The sequence below is a fragment of the Sinohyriopsis cumingii genome, unplaced genomic scaffold, assembly GCF_028554795.1.
Source record: "Sinohyriopsis cumingii isolate HCF-2022 unplaced genomic scaffold, ASM2855479v2 utg001510l, whole genome shotgun sequence".
Classification (NCBI taxonomy): Eukaryota; Metazoa; Mollusca; class Bivalvia; order Unionida; family Unionidae; genus Sinohyriopsis; species Sinohyriopsis cumingii.
Window position 1 is genome coordinate 1,128,374 of NW_028316007.1, and position 21,690 is coordinate 1,150,063.

The window sequence follows — 21,690 nt, forward strand, 5'->3', positions numbered from 1 at the left end:
CCCAATACTAGTGTTATACAGTGCAGCTCTGGTTTTGTTATGTGCAAGGGAAAGTGGCCAGCCAACAAATAATGCTAATTCACATTCCCAGAGGAATCCAATTTGAAAGCTGGTCCTAGTGTGGTTTCAAGTTTGCTACAAGCTGTACTTGCTGTACACAGAAAGTGAAAATGTAAAGTCACTCTGGGGAACCACATCCATTCAAAGTTCTTAGGAGAGACAGGTAAAGGCAAACTGACAATGAAGTCTTTATTCATAAGAGAGACATATTATGAGCAGTCCTGTCTGGAGGGCCATTAACCCTCCCTAAATCAGTAAAGAAATTCATCCCCTGAGAAAAAAATGAGATCCAACTTCTTGTGTGCGTGTGTGTGATTTGGATTTTTAATGTAGCTTTAACAATTTTTCAGTCATATTGATACAATTTCTGCAGTGTGGCAGTTTATGGTCATGTCTAGCACTGGGGCATCATGCTGCAGACACCTAACACCAGGCCGACCAGTCCTAACACTATTCTCTTAACGCTGAGCACCTAAGCAAGGTAGCTGTTAGTACCATTTTTATAAGTCTTTGGTATGAATCGGCTGGAAATTGAACCCATGACCTCCTGCATCCAAGACGGACACTCTAACCACCAGGCCACCAGAGCGGTCTCCAACTTCTTGAAGTTGTGGAATAGACACTGAACTGTCATAGTTGACCAACAGAGGAATACTTTTCTCAGAAGCATATCTCTGTGGATACTGTGCATCAACCAGTTGTTGAAATACTGAACGATGGGGACTCCAAAAGATTTTTAAGGCTGCCACTATCCCCCCACCCCCATTTGGAAAAGGCTCTGTGGGTGAAGACAAGGACCCCAAAACTGAAATATCTCCTAGCCAAGACAAAACCAAAGGTATTTCCAGCCAAGCAGAAACATGTGGATGTGAAGGCACACATCCTACAGATCTAACCAGTCACAGGACCTAATGACACTCCTGTCAGGCAGTAGTCTCCATCTTGAAGCAATCTCCCCAAACAAATCTGTACATGGAGAGCTCAAAACACAAACACACTTAATCTGTCAAAAGATAACATATCTGACATCAATCCTTGCATCAACAGCAGGTGGTGTGTATCCCAAGAGGCTTACTTGTGTCCACATTTACCCACACCCTACAACATATTGATCTTTGAAAGAGAACAAATCTAAAAAAAACAAGGTAACAGTTAACCAAACAAGGGCAAGTAAAGCTTATACAAACAATAATTAATAAGAATGGGTCAACTCCATAAGAATGACCTGCCACTAAGCAAGCTGCAAAACCCCATCAAAAATAACAAAAGGAATGGACTCGGAAGAATAACACCCAACTGGCATAGTAAGGTACATCAAAAGACATTTAAAAGGAACAACTATGAAATTGTATGAACTTCCAGCCCTAGGAAAAGCATGAAGGTAGTCTGTATGTTGGCTATGACCCGTGAATCAGAGTGAAATCACAATCTTTTCAATTCTAAGGCTATCTTGTACTGAGGAGTTGCCATCTCAGAAAAGACAAGCAGCTGATGTATTATGGCTATTAAATAAGAAAATAAACATCTCATATGAACAACAATAGATGACAACTGAATAACACAAAAGGGCTATACAGAAAGGGGTATGGTACAAGTTTTGTTGTAAAACAGGCATTGAATTATGCTTAAGTGCTGTACATATATAAAAAAGTAGCTAACTGTATCAAGGCCAGGGTACATCCCTCTTCCAGCACGTCTATCACAGATCTGTTTGAACTCCTTCTGCCTGTTTGCTATCTGGTCCACCACAGCTTGGGCAGCTGCCACAGGAGATTGCTGAGTCAGTGAATATAGTATGGGCACCATCTGGTCCATCTGGTGAAGTTGAGGGGGCTGTTGAAGGGCAAGGTCTCCATAATACTGCACTAGTAAACCAAAAAAGGTCTGAAATAAAAAAGACATTATTTTGACAGATGTAAAGACAGACATGATATTGATGTATGTTAAAAAATCTTTTAAAAGGCCTGAAATAAAAAAGACAATGTTGACAGATGTAAAGACATATGATAAAATGTCTTCAAAAGGCCTGAATAAAAAAAGACATTATGTTGACAGATGTAAAGACAGACATGATATTGATGCATGTTAAAAAATCTTTTAAAAGGCCTGAAATAAAAAAGACATTATGTTGACAGATGTAAAGACAGACATGATATTGATGTATGTTAAAAAATCTTTTAAAAGGCCTGAAATAAAAAAGACAATGTTGACAGATGTAAAGACATATGATAAAATGTCTTCAAAAGGCCTGAATAAAAAAAGACATTATGTTGACAGATGTAAAGACAGACATGATATTGATGCATGTTAAAAAATCTTTTAAAAGGCCTGAAATAAAAAAGACATTATGTTGACAGATGTAAAGACAGACATGATATTGATGTATGTTAAAAAATCTTTTAAAAGGCCTGAAATAAAAAAGACAATGTTGACAGATGTAAAGACATATGATAAAATGTCTTCAAAAGGCCTGAATAAAAAAAGACATTATGTTGACAGATGTAAAGACAGACATGATATTGATGTATGTTAAAAAATCTTTTAAAAGGCCTGAAATAAAAAAGACATTATGTTGACAGATGTAAAGTCATATATTAAAACATCTTCAAAAGGCCTGAAATAAAAAAGACTTATGCTGACATATGTAAAAACTGATGTTAAAAAATCTTTAAAAAGTCTGAAATAAAAAAGACATTATAAATTAGAATTGAATGGAAAAGATATGTGCAACTGCTTTAAGCAATCCAATATGATGGTTAAAGAATCGCATGGTCACCTCGATTTCAAATGAATAAATCATATTTTAGAACTATATTCCGATACATATGCAACACATTTACTCTCAAAATGGAACCAGGTGCCAGTTATAAACAGAAAATTGCAAGGACATTTTCAATTTTTTGTTTATATTAATAAAACGGATTTTTAACAAGAAAAGCTAGTCTTATTCAGCTCCAAAATAGAGGAAAAATATGGAAATATAAAACGACACATGGCAGCTACGCCCTACCCTGAGGCAGATCTGGTGATATTGGGAGTATCAATATAGATATTTCACTACCATGAGACAAGGTCTGGTGATACTGGGCGTAACCCTAAGATATTCCCCTACCATGAGACAAGGTCTGGGGATATTGGGCATATCCATGAAGTTCTTCCCCTACCATGAGACAAGGTCTGGGGATACTGAGAATATCCATGAAGGTATTCCCCTACCATGAGACAAGGTCTGGTGATACTGGGCGTAACCCTAAGATATTCCCCTACCATGAGACAAGGTCTGGGGATATTGGGCATATCCATGAAGTTCTTCCCCTACCATGAGACAAGGTCTGGGGATACTGAGAATATCCATGAAGGTATTCCCCTACCATGAGACAAGGTCTGGGGATATTGGGCATATCCATGAAGATATTCCCCTACCATGAGACAAGGTCTGGGGATATTGGGCATATCCATGAAGATATTCCCCTACCATGAGACAAGGTCTGGGGATATTGGGCATATCCATGAAGATATTCCCCTACCATGAGACAAGGTCAGGTGATACTGGGCATATCCATGAAGATATTCCCCTACCATGAGACAAGGTCTGGAGATACTGAGAGTATCCATGAAGGTATTCCCCTACCATGAGACAAGGTCTGGGGATATTGGGCATATCCATGAAGATATTCCCCTACCATGAGACAAGGTCAGGTGATACTGGGCATATCCATGAAGGTATTCCCCTACCATGATACAAGGTCTGGAGATACTGAGAGTATCCATGAAGGTATTCCCCTACCATGAGACAAGGTCTGGGGATATTGGGCATATCCATGAAGGTATTCCCCTACCATGAGACAAGGTCTGGAGATACTGAGAGTATCCATGAAGGTATTCCCCTACCATGAGACAAGGTCTGGGGATATTGGGCATATCCATGAAGGTATTCCCCTACCATGAGACAAGGTCTGGGGATATTGGGCATATCCATGAAGGTATTCCCCTACCATGATACAAGGTCTGGAGATACTGAGAGTATCCATGAAGGTATTCCCCTACCATGAGACAAGGTCTGGGGATACTGGGCATATCCATGAAGATATTCCCCTACCATGAGACAAGGTCTAGGGATACTGAGAGTATCCATGAAGGTATTCCCCTACCATGAGACAAGGTCTGGGGATATTGGGCATATCCATGAAGATATTCCCCTACCATGAGACAAGGTCAGGTGATACTGGGCATATCCATGAAGGTATTCCCCTACCATGATACAAGGTCTGGAGATACTGAGAGTATCCATGAAGGTATTCCCCTACCATGAGACAAGGTCTGGGGATATTGGGCATATCCATGAAGGTATTCCCCTACCATGAGACAAGGTCTGGAGATACTGAGAGTATCCATGAAGGTATTCCCCTACCATGAGACAAGGTCTGGGGATATTGGGCATATCCATGAAGGTATTCCCCTACCATGAGACAAGGTCTGGGGATATTGGGCATATCCATGAAGGTATTCCCCTACCATGATACAAGGTCTGGAGATACTGAGAGTATCCATGAAGGTATTCCCCTACCATGAGACAAGGTCTGGGGATACTGGGCATATCCATGAAGATATTCCCCTACCATGAGACAAGGTCTAGGGATACTGAGAGTATCCATGAAGGTATTCCCCTACCATGAGACAAGGTCTGGGGATACTGAGAGTATCTATGAAGGTATTCCCCTACCATGAGACAAGGTCAGGTGATACTGGGCATATCCATGAAGATATTCCCCTACCATGAGACAAGGTCTGGGGATATTGGGCATATCAATGACGGTATTCCCCTAACATAAGACAAGGTCTGGTGATAATGAGAGTATCCAACAAGGTATTCCCCTACCATCAGGCAAGGTCTGGTGATATTGGGCATATCCATGAAGATATTCCCCTACTGTGAGACAAGATCTGGTGATAGTGAGAGTATCCACAAACGTATTCCCTACCATGAGGCAAGGTCTAGTGATTGTTCCCCCCATGCTGAGGTATGTCACCACAAAAGAATTGTCCGACATTATCAACACTGAGATTCCATGGATATGTTCCACCCACAGCACTGAGAATGACTTTCATTTCCAAGAGGTTATCACAAGCTTAAAAACTCAGAAATTATAACAAATGTAAAGAGACCTCCATTTTGGGCACCATCTAATCATTCAATCCATATTGTCTGCATCTTTTTCTTCAATAGAATGAATTAAGAAACCATGTCCTTTCCCTGGTTAAGACCATATGCTGTAAATGTTAGTTTCCTTTGATTTTACCATTCCATTAAAACACCTTTACAGTCTTCAATGATAAGCTGGTTCTGGAATGACATCACACACAACAGTATTCTGAGCCTTAGTCAATGTATGTAATGTAATCAGTTTTGGAAAATCAAACTTGTCACTGATGTAAGCATGACAATGTGGGGATTCATTCAATTGTACTGGAAGACCAGATTTTCCACTCAGACATGTTGTAAATTCTACTCAGACATGTTGTAAATATACCAGAAGACCAGATTTTCTACTCAGATGCATTGTAAATTGTACTGGAAGACCAGATTTTGTACACAGACATGTTGTAAATTGTACTGGAAGACAAGATTTTCTACTCAGACATGCTGTAAATTGTACTCAAAGACCAGATTTTCTACTCAGATGCACTGTAAATTGTACTGAAGACCAGATTTTCTACTCAGACATGTAAATTCTACTGGAAGACCAGATTTTCTACTCAGACATATTGTAAATTCTACTCATACATGCTGTAAATTGTACCTGAAGACTGGATTTTCTACTCAGACATGTTGTAAATTGTACTGGAAGACAAGATTTTCTACTCAGACATGTTGTAAATTGTGAAATATATACTACACATTCTCTAAATTTTTAACCTTTAAAGGGGCAAGTGGAATTGTTTTGTAAATGAGACAGATATCTATACCTCCAGCAAACTCTTATTTCCCTCAGCCAAACTAGGGTGGTGACACGTGCAGATTCTCTGCATTATTGTGATCTGGTCCGATATATTGTGTTCTTGTAGTAAGTCAAGTAAAGCCTCATAATTTTCTGGAACTGAAACAAGATAATTAAAGAAAATTATTACAATGGACTTTTTCTAAACATGGAGTATGGTCATGAAACGTGCAGAGTAACACTCGAACACTTATCATTCGATATCCATTCTCAACAAAATAAGCTCATCTCATGCAACGTATCGAGAGTAATTTCTGAAACGATCACTGATCTAAATTATTTTTTAAAAAACAACCTTTATACCCCTTTTGCCAAACCCACATTGAACTTTTCTCAACAAAAATCTATGTATGTGCATGTGACATATATCATGTTCTATTTGTCTGACAGATGTCTGCAGTTATGTGTCTGTGATATGAATCATGTTCTATTTGTCTGACAGATGTCTGCAGTTATGTGTCTGTGATATGAATCATGTTCTATTTGTCTGGCAGATGTCCAGGTATGCGTCTGCAATACTGACACCTTCCTTACATAAAGTATGTATTTTTAACACATTCCTTACATAATATAAATATTTAACACATTCCTTACATAAAGTGTATATTTAACACATTCCTTACATAAAGTGTATATTTAACACATTCCTTACATATGTATATTTAACACATTCCTTACATAAAATGTATACTTAACACATTCCTTACATAAAGTGTATATTTAACACATTCCTTACATAAAGTGTATATTTAAGACATTTCTTACATAATATGTATATTTAACACATTCCTTACATAATATAAATATTTAACACATTCCTTACATAATATAAATATTTAACACTTTCCTAACATAATATGTATATTTAACACATTCCTTACATAATGTGCATATTTAAGACATTCCTTACATAAAGTGTATATTTAAGACATTCCTTACATAATATGTATTTTTAACACATTCCTTACATAATATAAATATTTAACACATTCTTTACATATGTATATTTAACACATTGCTTACATAAAGTGTATATTTAACACATTCCTAAGATATAGTGTATATTTAACACATTCCTTACATAAAGTGTATATTTAAAACATTCCTTACATAAAGTGTATATTTAACACATTCTTTGTATAAAGTGTATATTTAAGACATTCCTTAGATAATATGTATATTTAACACATTCCTTACATAAAGTGTATATTTAACACATTCCTTACATATAGTGTATATTTAACACATTCCTTACATAATATGTATATTTAACACATTCCTTACATAATATTTATATTTAACAACTTCCTTACATAGTGTATATTTAATACATTTCCTTACCTAATATGTATATTTAACACATTCCTTACATATGAATATTTAACAAATTCCTTACCTAATATGTATATTTAAAGCATTCCTTACATAATAAATATATTTAACACACTCCTTACATAAAAGGTATATTTAAATACCTGTAAAATTTATGAAAATAATTTTAAAATCTATGTGCATGTAATATAAATCATATTATATTTGTCTGGCAGATGTCCATAGGTATGTGTATGTGATAAACATCACAACCTTCTACTGTCTATCAAACTTTCTCTATGCATGTTTGTTCCTATGTAGTGTACAGTAACACTATACAGAGTTGACATGCAATATAATCTGTCTGCAATATTGACACCTTCCTTGCATAAAGTGTATATTTAACACATTCCTTACATAATATGTATATTTAACACATTCCTAACATAATATGTATATTTAACACATTCCTTACATAAAGTGTATATTTAACACATTTCTCATGTAAAGTGTATATTTAACACATTCCATACATAATATGAATATTTAACACCTTCCTTACATAATATGTATTTTAACACACTCCTTACATACTATGTATATTTAAGACATTCCTTACATAAAGTGTATATTTAACACATTCCTTATATAAAGTGCACATTTAATACATTCCTTATATAAAGTGTATATTTAAGACATTTCTTATGTAAAGTGTATATTTAATATATTCCTTACATATGTATATTTAACACATTCCTTATATAAAGTGTATATTTAACTTCTTCCTTACAAAAAGTGCATATTTAAGACATTTCTTATGGAAAGTGTATATTTAATATATTCCTTACCTATGTATATTTAACACCTTCCTTACATAAAGTGTATATTTAACATCTTCCTTACATAAAGTGTATATTTAAGACATTCCTTACATAAAGTGTATATTTTACTATCTGTTGCAAACCCTCTATGAAAATTTTAAAATCTATGTGCATATAATATAAATCATGTTAAATTTGGCTGACAAATGTCCATAGGTACATATGATATAAAACATGTTACATTTGGCTGACAAATGTCAGCAGATGCACAAATTTTATTTAAACCATGTTCTATTTGTCTGGCAAACATCCATAGATGTCTATTTGATTTAAATCTTGTCCTATTTATCTGACAGATGTCTGCGGTTTTTCATTTAAGCCATGTTCTATTTGTTTGGCAGTTGTCTATAGCTATGTGATATCAATCATATTCTATTTGTCTAGCAGCTGTCTGTAGGTAAGTGCATGTGATATCATAAACCATGTCCTATTTGTCTGGCAGATGCCTGTAGGTAGCTATAGATACATTTCTTTCATAAAAACCATACTCCATTTGCCTGACAGATGTCTGCAGTTATTTGTCTGTGATATGAATCATGTTCTATTTGTTTAGAAGTTGCCTGTAGGTAAGTGCATGTGACATTATAAAACATGTTATATTTGTCTTATGTCCTTACCTGTGTGTCTGTGATATGAATCATGTTCTGTTTGTCTGGCAGATGTCCATAGGTATGTGTATGAGATAAACATCACAACCTTCTACTATCTACCAAATTTTCTCTATGCATGTTTGTTCCTATGTAGTGTACAGCAACACTATACAGAGTTGGCATGCAATAAAATCTATCTGCAATATTTACACCTTCCTTACATAAAGTGTATATTTAACACATTCCTTACAAAAAGTGTATATTTAAACATCTGTATGCAGACCCTCTATGAAAATAATTTTAAAATCTATGTGCATGTAGCTTAAATCATGTTCTGTTTGTCTGGCAGATGTCCATAGGTATATGTATGAGATAAACATCACAACCTTCTACTGTCTACCAAACTTTCTCTATGCATGTTTGTTCCTATGTAGTGTACAGCAACACTATACAGAGTTGGCATGCAATAAAATCTATCTGCAATATTGACACCTTCCTTACATAAAGTATATATTTAACACATTCCTAATATAAAGTGTATATTTAATACATTCCTTACATATGTATATTTAACACATTCCTTACATAAAGTGTATATTTAACATATTCCTTACACAAAGTGTATATTTAACACATTTCTCATGTAAAGTGTATATTTATCACATTCCTTACATAGTATGTATATTTAACACATTCCTTACATAAAGTGTATATTTAACACATTCCTTACATAAAGTGTATATTTAACACATTCCTTAGATAATATGAATATTTAACACATTCCTTACATAAAGTGTACATTTAACACATTCCTTACATAATATGTATATTTAACACATTTCTCATGTAAAGTGTATATTTAACACATTCCTTACATAATATGTATATTTAACACATTCCTTACGTAATATGTATATTTAACACATTCCTTACATGTGTATATTTAACACATTTCTCATGTAAAGTGTATATTTAACACATTCCTTACATAATATGTATATTTAACACATTCCTTACGTAATATGTATATTTAACACATTCCTTACATGTGTATATTTAACACATTTCTCATGTAAAGTGTATATTTAACACATTCCTTACATAATATGTATATTTAACACATTACTTACATAAAGTGTATATTTAACACATTTCTCATGTAACGTGCATATTTAACACATTATTACATAAAATGTATATTTAACACATTACTTACATAAAGTGTATATTTAACACATTTCTCATGTAAAGTGTATATTTAACACATTATTACATAAAATGTATATTTCACACCTTCCTTACATAAAGTGTATATTTAACATCTTACTTACATAAAGTGTATATTGATGACATTCCTCACAAAGTGTATATTTTACTATCTGTATGCAGACCCTCTCTGAAAATTTTAAAATCTATGTGCATATAATATAAATCATGCTCTATTTGTCTGGCAAATGTTCATAGGTACATATGATACAAAACATGTTACATTTGGCTGACAAATGTCAGCAGATGCACAAATTTTATTTAAACCATGTTCTATTTGTCTGGCAAACATCCATAGATGTCTATTTGATTTAAATCTTGTCCTATTTATCTGACAGATGTCTGCGGTTTTTCATTTAAGCCATGTTCTACTTGTTTGGCAGTTGTCCATAGCTATGTGATATCATAAACCATGTCCTATTTGTCTGGCAGATGCCTGTAGGTATCTATAGATATGTTTCTTTCATAAAAACCATACTCTATTTGCCTGACAGATGTCTGCAGTTATGTGTCTGTGATATGAATCATGTTCTATTTGTTTAGCAGTTGCCTGTAGGTAAGTGCATGTGACATTATAAAACATGTTATATTTGTCTTATGTCCTTACCTGTGTGTCTGTGATATGAATCATGTTCTGTTTGTCTGGCAGATGTCCATAGGTATGTGTATGAGATAAACATCACAACCTTCTACTATCTACCAAATTTTCTCTATGCATGTTTGTTCCTATGTAGTGTACAGCAACACTATACAGAGTTGGCATGCAATAAAATCTATCTGCAATATTTACACCTTCCTTACATAAAGTGTATATTTAACACATTCCTAATATGAAGTGTATATTTAACACATTCCTTACATAACATTTATATTTAACACATTCCTTACATAACATTTATATTTAACACATTCCTTACAAAAAGTGTATATTTAAACATCTGTATGCAGACCCTCTATGAAAATAATTTTAAAATCTATGTGCATGTAGCTTAAATCATGTTCTATTTGTCTGGCAGATGTCCATAGGTATGTGTATGAAATAAACATCACAACCTTCTACTGTCTACCAAACTTTCTCTATGCATGTTTGTTCCTATGTAGTGTACAGCAACACTATACAGAGTTGGCATGCAATAAAATCTATCTGCAATATTGACATCTTCCTTGCACAAAGTGTATATTTAACACATTCCTTACATAATATGCATATTTAACACATATCTAAGTTTTAGATAAGAAAAATGTGTATGTAAATGATTTTATACATGCAGACTGCAGATATTTTTTGGAATTGTGCAAACTGGGCTTATAGGTACCAGAATATCTATCAGTATGTTGTAACAAGATTATAACTGGTCATGGCAGGTTTCACAACTTTCCCTGTAAGGTTTCACAGCAAATCCCTGTAAGATACACACTGTACAATTTTAGTACCACAGTGTGTCCAAGTGTGTTGTGAACTTGCGATAAGGCTATTTGAGAGTCAGAGTATACAAGGCTAAGTTTATGCAAATTTAGTCTATGAAACCCGCCATGAACACTGACCAGCCACTGTCTTGTTTTCTCAATCACTGGCAAGATCTTTATTCCACAAAGATGCAATCAGCATTTATATAACTGGTTGGCATATCTGTACTCCTTATCAAATATTTCTTAACAATTATGTCAAATAAAATCGTTTTCAAGCCAATATATTTTTGTTTGCTTATAATGTATATGTTTGATTAACACATGCATATAATACTCGCACCAAAAGTATTTGTTTTTTCTTTGTGTCTCATTGTGTGGATAAATTAATTCTATTTATGACTAACAAAAGTAACTGTAAACTGAAATTGACCAGTCATAACTTCATGTTACTGAAACTGTAAATTGCAACTGAAGTCATAATTTCAAGTTACTGAAACTGTAACTGAAAAGTCACAACTTAGAGTCACTGAAATTATAAAATGTAACTTAAGTCATAACTTCAAGTCACTGAAATTGTAATTGCAATTGACATTTGCAATCACAATTGTAAATGACAAAAGTAATTGAACCCATGTCCGCTATGTGTTAAAAACCATGTTAAATGTGTCTGACATATGTCTGCAGGTATGTTTATTTGATATAAACCAAGTCCTATTTGTCTGGCAAAAATCCATGTTTCTTTCATAAGAACCACACTCTATCTGTCCGACAGATGTCTGCAATTACATCTATTTAATATAAACCATGCTCTGTTTGTCTGACAGCTGTCTGCAGTTATGCGTCTGTGATATGAATCATGTTATATTTGTCAGGCAGTTGCCTGTAGGTAAGTGCATGTGATATTATAAACCATATTCTTTTTGTCTTATGTCCATACATGTGTGTCTGTGATATGAATCATGTTCTATTTGTCTGGCAGATGTCCATAGGTATGTGTATGAGATAAACATCACAACCTTCTACTGTCTACCAAATTTTCTCTATGCATGTTTGTTCCTATGTAGTGTACAGCAACACTATACAGAGTTGGCATGCAATAGGTGTGCAATTTGGATTAGTTAGCGTGGCTTTAACAATTTTTCAGTCATATCACTACAATGTCTGCAGTATGGCAGTTTAGAGTGATGTCTAGCACTGGGGCATCATGCTGAAGACAGTTACATTATTCTGATGCCAAGCCAACCAGTCATAACACTAACCTCTTAATGCTGAGCACCTAGCAAGCCAGCTGTTAGTACCTTTTTTAAAAAGCCTTTAGTATGACTTGGCCAGGGCTCGAACCCATGACCTCCCGCATCCGAGGCAGGTGCTCTAACCACTAGGCCATCGGAGTGGTCCCCCAAAGGCTGAAGGGTTAAGATATCCTAGCAACTCAAGCCCACAACTATCTATCTATCTATCTATCTCTATATATATATATATATATATATATATATATATACACACACATACATAGCTGCCAACCTTCCAGGCTCATAATTCGTGAAAATAGGGATAAAAAGTCGTGAATTTGGACACGAATTCGTGAATAATACTATGACAATAACTCCATCCACTCTGACTACTCCGACCGTCAATACTACACTATATCAAGTTCGCAAAATAAAAATAAAACACTATATATATGCAGAAATATTTATTTATCAAGACATGATAATGTGGCAGACTTGAACTTCCTCAACTGCTTGATCGTAAATTTGTTTTCTAAACAATTCCGACTTCTTGCCTGCTGGTTGATCTTGGGGACTAAAATTGCTGCCAAATTTTCTGCAGCTAAGGAGGCCTTAAAGTCTGTCTTATTTTACCTCACTAAAGAAAATACTCTTTCGCTGTCACTGTTGCTGTGAGGAATGCACAGAAGCTGCAGCATTTTTGGTTCTTCCACAGGAAAATTTGGAAGCGATTTTCGAGTCCGGGAACATATGTCAGAACAAATGTTTAGCATGGTCTCCAGCTGATAAAGGTAGATTGTGTTCGACACAAGAAAACTCACAAATAATGCTTAAGCGTTGGTAGCCTGCGGGTCTTCCACCAATGGTTTAAAATATTCCAGAGCTGAAATATGCGAATTCTTAATTTTCCCAACTTCTATGTGTTTTTTGCAACCGACATCCTTCCTCACATCGTTTCTGTGATGACACACTGAGTGCAAAAAGTATGAATGAATATCAATGTTTAATGGCAGAATGCACGGCCAATTTTTGATATATTCCAAATTAAACTTCACTTTTTGAGTAATACATTTCTTTTTCCTTGGCGGTGAAGACATTTTCAATATCTTACATGCGATGCTGAACGGTAACTCGAATCAGTGTTTTGACGCATGCGCGGAGCAAATTTCCGGTTAGGCCCCAGTTTCTCTCAAAAGCATTTGTAAAACTACTCTTATACATATAGATTAAAATAGGCTAAAATGCTTGCGACCGGGCCAACTGTACTAATCGGCTGTAGATCTACTAATATCGTGACCAGCGGTACCGGACCGTTTCAGCAACTGCGAATATCATGACTAGCGCTTAACGGGAAATCGGTTATTTTATTAAAGATTTAAAATAACTGAGGATCGGAAAATTCGTGAATTTTTGTCTTACGGCATGAATTCGTGAATCGCTGAAAAAGTCGTGAAATTCACACCAAATTCGTGAGGGTTGGCAGCTATGTATATATATGTGTGTGTGTATGTGTGTGTGTGTGTGTGTGTGTGTAGTGTGACCCTGCTATAGCATGCTCCGTTATGAATCAGGATATAACACAGTGTTTGGCGTGGCTCCCAAAATTGTATATACATGTATTTTTCTCATACGTTATACCTTCCGTACAAGAAGTGTATATGTAGCTATCTGCATTGATTAAGATCCTGACACTGTCTTTACATAAAGTGTTTATTTCACTATCTGCATGGATTAACATACTGACAATGTCCTTAAGTGTCTATTTCACTATCTGCTTATTTCACTATCTGCATGGATTAAGATACTGACACTGTCCTTACGTAAAGTGTCCATTTCACTGTCTGCATTAAGATACTGACAATGTCCTTACGTAAAGTGTCTATTTCACTATCTGCCTATTTCACTATCTGTATGGATTAAAATACTGACAATGTCCTTAAGTGTCTATTTCACTATCTGCTTATTTCACTATCTGCATGGATTAAGATACTGACACTGTCCTTACGTAAAGTGTCTATTTCACTATCTGCCTATTTCACTATCTGTATGGATTAAAATACTGACAATGTCCTTAAGTGTCTATTTCACTATCTGCTTATTTCACTATCTGCATGGATTAAGATACTGACACTGTCCTTACGTAAAGTGTCCATTTCACTGTCTGCATGGATTAAGATACTGACACTGTCCTTACGTAAAGTGTCCATTTCACTGTCTGCATTAAGATATTGACAATGTCCTTATGTAAAGTGTCCATTTCACTATCTGCCTATTTCACTATCTGCATGGATTAAAATACTGACAATGTCCTTAAGTAAAGTGTCTATTTCACTATCTGCATGGATTAAGATATTGACAATGTCCTTATGTAAAGTGTCTATTTCACTATCTGCATGGATTAAGATACTGACAATGTCCTTACGTAAAGTGTCTATTTCACTATCTGCATGGATTAAGATAATGACACTGTCCTAACATAAAGTGTCTGTTTCACTATCTGCATCAATTAAGATATCAACACCTTCCTTACATAAAGTGTAAATTTTACCATCTCCATGGCTTTGATTACTTGATGTTTAAGGCTTAGTATCAACAGCAAAACAATATAGTCTGATTATAAGCTGATGCTTAATTATAATTTATAATTTTAGTTTTAATTCTGTCAAATACTTATAAGAATACGTTTTAAAAATTTACAATATGCACTTACTAAGAATGTTGTAAACATTTACCAGACCCACACTTTTTAGACCATGATACAATTATGGCTGATTATAAAATGCAAGGTACTGGCATGACAGCCTCAAAGTAGACTGTCACTGATTTAAGTACTGGTGATCATATACTGAATTAGCATGAGAGCAACATACTGTTAAAGATCTATAAATGTAAGAAGAAAAAGGATTCCTTTAGAAACTCCAGCAATTAATAAAATCAGTAACTTTATTACCCCATACCAAAATAAGAAACTAAACTTGTAACTCATCTTCATTTTATTCTCAATCAAACTCGCAGAGTTAAAGACACAGCCTTGATCATGACCGTAGAAAATTCTAGAAACAAATTTGTTTACAGTTTGGGGTATGTTTGCTTAAGATGAAGTTTTTCAAAAAAGGTCATTGCAACATTGGAAAAGTGGAGAAATATAAAAGTTTGAGATCAAGATTTTTAATTCTTTATTCTGGATTCCTGTTTTTCCTGGATTCACATTTTGTTGTGTTCAGATATAATGCGTGTGATTTGGATTTTTAACATAGCTTTAACAATTTTTCAGTCATATTGCTACAAAGTCTGCAGTATGGCAGTTTATAGTGATGTCTAGGACTGAAGCATCATGTCCCACCCAGTCACATTATCCTGACACCATGCCGTCCCTCTTAATGCTGAGTGCCTAGCAAGGCAGCTGTTAGTATCATTTATATTAGTCTTTTTGACATTACTCGGCTGGGGTTTGAACCCACAACCTCCTGCATCCGAAGCAGACACTCTAACCATTAGGCCACTGGGGCAGTATGTTCAGATATAATATGAGGGATTATTTAAATCAATCACTGGAAGTACAAAGTGCTCATTGAAATTTTGGACCAAAACATTACTTTGGGATTATTGTGAATTTATTCAAGTACATTCTAGATTATATCAATGTTATACCTCAAGACTGCTGGCCCATCAGCACATTCAATGCTACTGGTGTATCAGCACATTCAAGACATGAAACTCATTCCAAACACATTATAAATTTTTACTTTTGATGGATCTTTAGGATTATTTGTGATTTAATTCACAACACTTCCTCTTAAATTTTTATTTTATAACTTGGAGAATTAAATTATTTGTTGATTTTTCTAAACTTGGTTAGCTTTGTTTCTATCGGTTACTAAGTTCAAGACCATCGATTTTAACACCTGTCTTTACATGCTGCATGGCTGAGTGTTCATCTGACATCCTGCTGCCATTATTGACCAGCCAACCCTAACAACACTTTCTCAATAACTGGTATTTTCATGTTAAGTTGGAACAATTTTCAATAAGATAAACAAAATATAATGTACTACAAATGGAACTTTAAAAACAATTTTTTAAACAGATGTGATCAGAGGTGGATGCAGTGATGGCAAACATTATGTTCAACTAAATGTTTGTGAAATACAGTTAGAACTTTATTACCTCCAGTACAGTTTCAGAAACAGTCGATCAAAACCTCATGGAGCTCAATTATTAACTCCAGTCGTTTCAGAAACAGCAGATCAAAAACATCATTAACTCCAATCAAACCCTGCTTGTTTATTCACCCAACCAAACATAATCTTGTACTTTCAATTTCCATAAGAACAGCTACTGTCTCTCCCGCCATGATAGACTCAAATCAATACATTATTTTAAAAAAATCTAAAAGCTGCCTTTCAAGCCTATTCCCAAGAATCTGAATATTCCTTTTTATAGTTAATACATGCCAAATGTTCAAAACTTATAAGAGGCTTATTTTCTTTTCATCTTTAACATGTTTTAGTTCATTGGATGCCATTGCTAGATAACACTATATAAGAAACATCTTGGTAATGCAGGTATTTTGCATAAAAATATAAGCACCTGTATCAAGATTTGATCACAATGATTGTATTTACAAAATTATTTTTTACTATTCTACAAGTCATGTGAGACTCGTCATCAAATCATAAGGGTTGACAAGTCAGCCTTTAAATGCTGCATGGCATAGTGTTCATTCTGATGTGACAGTTGTATTATCTAAGTGTTGATAAGTCAGCATTGCATAGTGTTCATTTTGATGTGACAGTTATAGTATATAAGTGCTGACAAGTCAGCATGGCATAGTGTTCATTTTGATGTGACAGTTACAGTATCTAAGTGTTGACAAGTCAGCATGGCATAGTGTTCATTTTGATGTGACAGTTGTATTATCTGAGTGTTGACAAGCCAGCATGGCATAGTGTTCATTTTGATGTGACAGTTATAGTATCTAAGTGTTGACAAGTCAGCATGGCATAGTGTTCATTTTGATGTGACAGTTGTATTATCTAAGTGTTGACAAGTCAGCATGGTGTAGTGTTCATTTTGATGTGACAGTTGTATTATCTAAGTGTTGACAAGTCAGCATGGTGTAGTGTTCATTTTGATGTGACAGTTATATTATCTAAGTGTTGACAAGTCAGCATGGTGTAGTGTTCATTTTGATGTGACAGTTGTATTATCTAAGTGTTGACAAGTCAGCATGGCATAGTGTTCATTTTGATGTGACAGTTGTATTATCTAAGTGTTGACAAGTCAGCATGGTGTAGTGTTCATTTTGATGTGACAGTTGTATTATCTAAGTGTTGACAAGTCAGCATGGCATAGTGTTCATTTTGATGTGACAGTTATATTATCTAAGTGTTGACAAGTCAGCATGGTGTAGTGTTCATTTTGATGTGACAGTTGTATTATCTAAGTGTTGACAAGTCAGCATGGCATAGTGTTCATTTTGATGTGACAGTTGTATTATCTAAGTGGTGATAATGCTTGGATCGCCTGGCAATGCTTAACCAAGTTTCAAAATCTGGGACATTTTATGATCACCATCACGCAATTAAATACATTTCATTTACCAATGCTGAAAAACTTGTTTCCTTTTTAATAAACTTACCTGAAAAAGTATAAGGTAATTCTTTTGTAGCAGCCTCAATCATTTTTCTTGCCTGATGAAAAATAAAATAAAATGACTTAATACTAGGTGTTACATGCAGGCACTTAACCACTTCAAACTGTACCATGACCAAATTTTGTTGCTTCCATCCAACCAAGCATTCCCACCTTCAAAATGTACCATGACTGTATTTTTCTGCTTCCATCCAACCAAGCTCTTACCAACTTCAAAACGTACCATGACCAATTTGGTAACTTCCATCTAACCAAAGAGTTTCATCTGACAATTACTGTAATGCCTGTAATATTTTGTACCTTTTATTCATTATAATTGGGTGTACAAAAAAATTACCTGTAACTTTTTTTTTTTACTTTCTGCTAATGCTTACATTTTGACTTTCCTCATGACAACCTATCCTGCAAACAGTTAACTGATTTTGTCTTTAGTTAAGGGATATCTCTTGTGCGTATTATTGTTCAAACAACTGAGCGTCAATTTTTTTTATCTGATCAGTAATTCAGTAAAATTTCAAGTCAGCATCATTAAATGTAGGTAAAAGTATCTAGTCTGTCTTAAATACTTCATGTGAACCAAATTAGGTACTTTTAATGATACTGACCTGCAAACTTACTGAATTACTGGACAGATAAAATTTGCGATGCTGTATGGAATGAACTAAATAGGACTGTTCAATCTTTGTTACCCTCAACACAAAGAAGCTCATGATGAAAAGAATCTTTAAACACACATTTTCTTTTTTTAAAAGTATTTCCTGTGAAAGTTCAATTCTGGCCCATTTTGTTGAATTTGAATTCAACTGTTCATCATTTGTCCAAGCTTTATGAGAAAACGAGCCATCCAAATGCAATTGTGGGAAAATTCATCTTCGTTGTACATAAAGGTTTGATGGAGACCAGCACTTCGTTCAAATCAAGATTGCTCAGGGAAGCCCTATCCTCCAGCCAAAGATATCTGTTCTGATGTAGCCATCAAAAGATATCAAGCAAAACTAGTACCGTCTGCTTCCATTGGTTGTATCTGTAGAAGCTGCTGCCAGTTTGTGCCCTAATCGATAAATTTCAGCATATGCTATGTAAAAATACCACGCTCATATGGTACTTGATGGTAAGTATGAATGGTGCTTATGTAAGCAAAAGCATCACTCAAACTTTCAAGTTACGGGCCACAACTTACTTGTCCAAGGACAAATAATCTTGCAAAAGCTGCTTGTCCATAAGAACAAATATCCGACTTGGTCAATATAGACAATGGATGTCAGTACCCCTTGTTAATGCAAACCTCGAAGTAATTTTGCAATAGAAACTTGTGCTAATGGATGAATGGATGAGCAACACAAAAAAAACCCAACCAATTTTATGATATCAAGTTAGGGGTACTATAGTGTACTGACAAGATTTTCAAGATGTCTGTCATTGTGGCCAAACTGGAGATCAGATTGCACCATTTTTATTTAGGACCAACAAGACACCAGAAAAAGTCTTTTAGTGAAAACCATTGTTAAACTGGCCATCATTCTGGAGGACTAGTGAGAAGAAAATGTTCAATTGGCCACCATGGTGGCAATATTGGAGTCAGCTTGGCACCATTTTCATTTTAATAACAAACTTCTTTTAGTGACACATCATGTTGGTACAAGTTTTCACTCACTGATAGTGGTAATAACATGATTACCAAGAGATTCACCATGGTGATCATACTGGATGCTGGATTTAGCCCATAACAATTTAGGACAAACTAGACATAAAAAAAGATCATGTGTTGAAAAGCACCTGTCAAAACTATCATTAATTTAGAAGCAGACTCAGCAATTACCTCAATAAGACAGTATAAATTGTTTTCTAAGCTAGACAGTAAAGCATACTGAAATGTAATGCACTGTAACTGTTGGTTTTTGGAAAACATGCATTTTAAAAGTTTATAAGTGTAGTCTGATGCAATGATGTAGTTCATAAAGTACACTTTAGTACAAATTTTCTTGTAAACTGCAGTTCCAAACTACATGGAAGCCCATAGCTTCTTGCTAGTCTCTAAACTCATTTTTATAAATTGATTTAAAATTCGCATGCCAGTGGCAATCATCTCTCCTACTGTGTTCAGTGCTCATATCAACATGACATTATGTCCAATAAATTTGTTGCTTATTGTATCTTTTTCCAAAACATGGCCAAGGGCCAAGTATCTGAATTTTGGGTTGGGGGATCTCGGTACTATTTAGAACTTTCAAAAACTTGTCACCTTCACCATGTTTTTGTTTGCTGGAAAACATATTCCAAACTGCACAAAAATATGATGGCATTTTATATGCACATGGGTGGAATTAAAGCAATCGAAGGACACCTGTAAAGTTGGCCTGGTTCCCTGACAAACTCCACATAGGTGGAATTAGAGCATTTGAAGAACACCTGTAAAGTTAGCCTGGTTCCCTGACCAACTCCACATTGGTGGTATTAGAGCATCTGAAGGACACCTGTAAAGTTAGCCTGGTTCCCTGACCAACTCCACATGGGTGAAATTAGAGCATTTGAAGGACACTTGCATAGCTGCCAACCTTCCAGACTCACAATTAGTGAAAATTGGGATAAAAAGTCGTGAATTTGGACATGAATTAGTGAAAAATACCATGACAATAACTCCATCCACTCTGACCATCAAAACTACACTATATCAAGTTCGCAATATAAAACTAAAACCCTACATATATGCAGAAATATTTATCAAGACATGATACTGTGGCAGACTTCCTCAACTGCTTGATCTTAAATTTGTTTTCTAAACAGTTCAGACTTCTTGCCTGCTGGTTGATCTTGATGACTAAAATTGCTGACAAATTTTCTGCAGCTAAGGAGGCCCTAAAGTCTGTCTTATTTTACCTCACCAGAGAAAATACTCTTTCACTGTCACTGTTGACTTTTGCTGTGAGGAATGCACAGGAGCTGCAGCACTTTTGGTTCTTCCACAGGAAAATTTGGAAGTGATTTTCAAGTCAAGGAACATTTGTCAGAACAAATGTTTAGCATGGTCTCCAGCTGATAAAGGTAGATTGTGTTCAACAAGAAAACTCACAAATAATGCTTCAGCGTTGGTAGCCTGCAGGTCTTCCGCCGATGGCTTAAAATATTCCAAAGACGAAATCTGCGAATTCTTAATTTTCCCAACTTCTACGTGCTTTTTGCAACCGACATGCTTCCTCACATCGTCTCAGCAATGGCACACTGAGTGCAAAATGCATGATGAATATCAATATTTAATAGCAGAATACACGGCCAATTTTTGATATAT

At 35.0% G+C, this 21,690-nt stretch overlaps 1 protein-coding gene across 1 annotated transcript in view; it reads right to left on the reverse strand.

Annotated features, from left to right (window-relative positions):
• LOC149772399 (nucleolar protein 14-like) overlaps positions 1–21,690 on the reverse strand; it is a 125,278-nt gene that overhangs the window by 72,479 nt on the left and 31,109 nt on the right. The window contains exons 12-14 of the mRNA XM_089947871.1: positions 18,391–18,442; positions 6,028–6,158; positions 1,720–1,944 (exon numbers count right to left, since the gene is read on the reverse strand). Of these exons, the coding sequence (XP_089803997.1) occupies positions 1,720–1,944; positions 6,028–6,158; positions 18,391–18,442 (408 nt within the window). The remainder of the gene's footprint in view (positions 1–1,719; positions 1,945–6,027; positions 6,159–18,390; positions 18,443–21,690) is intronic.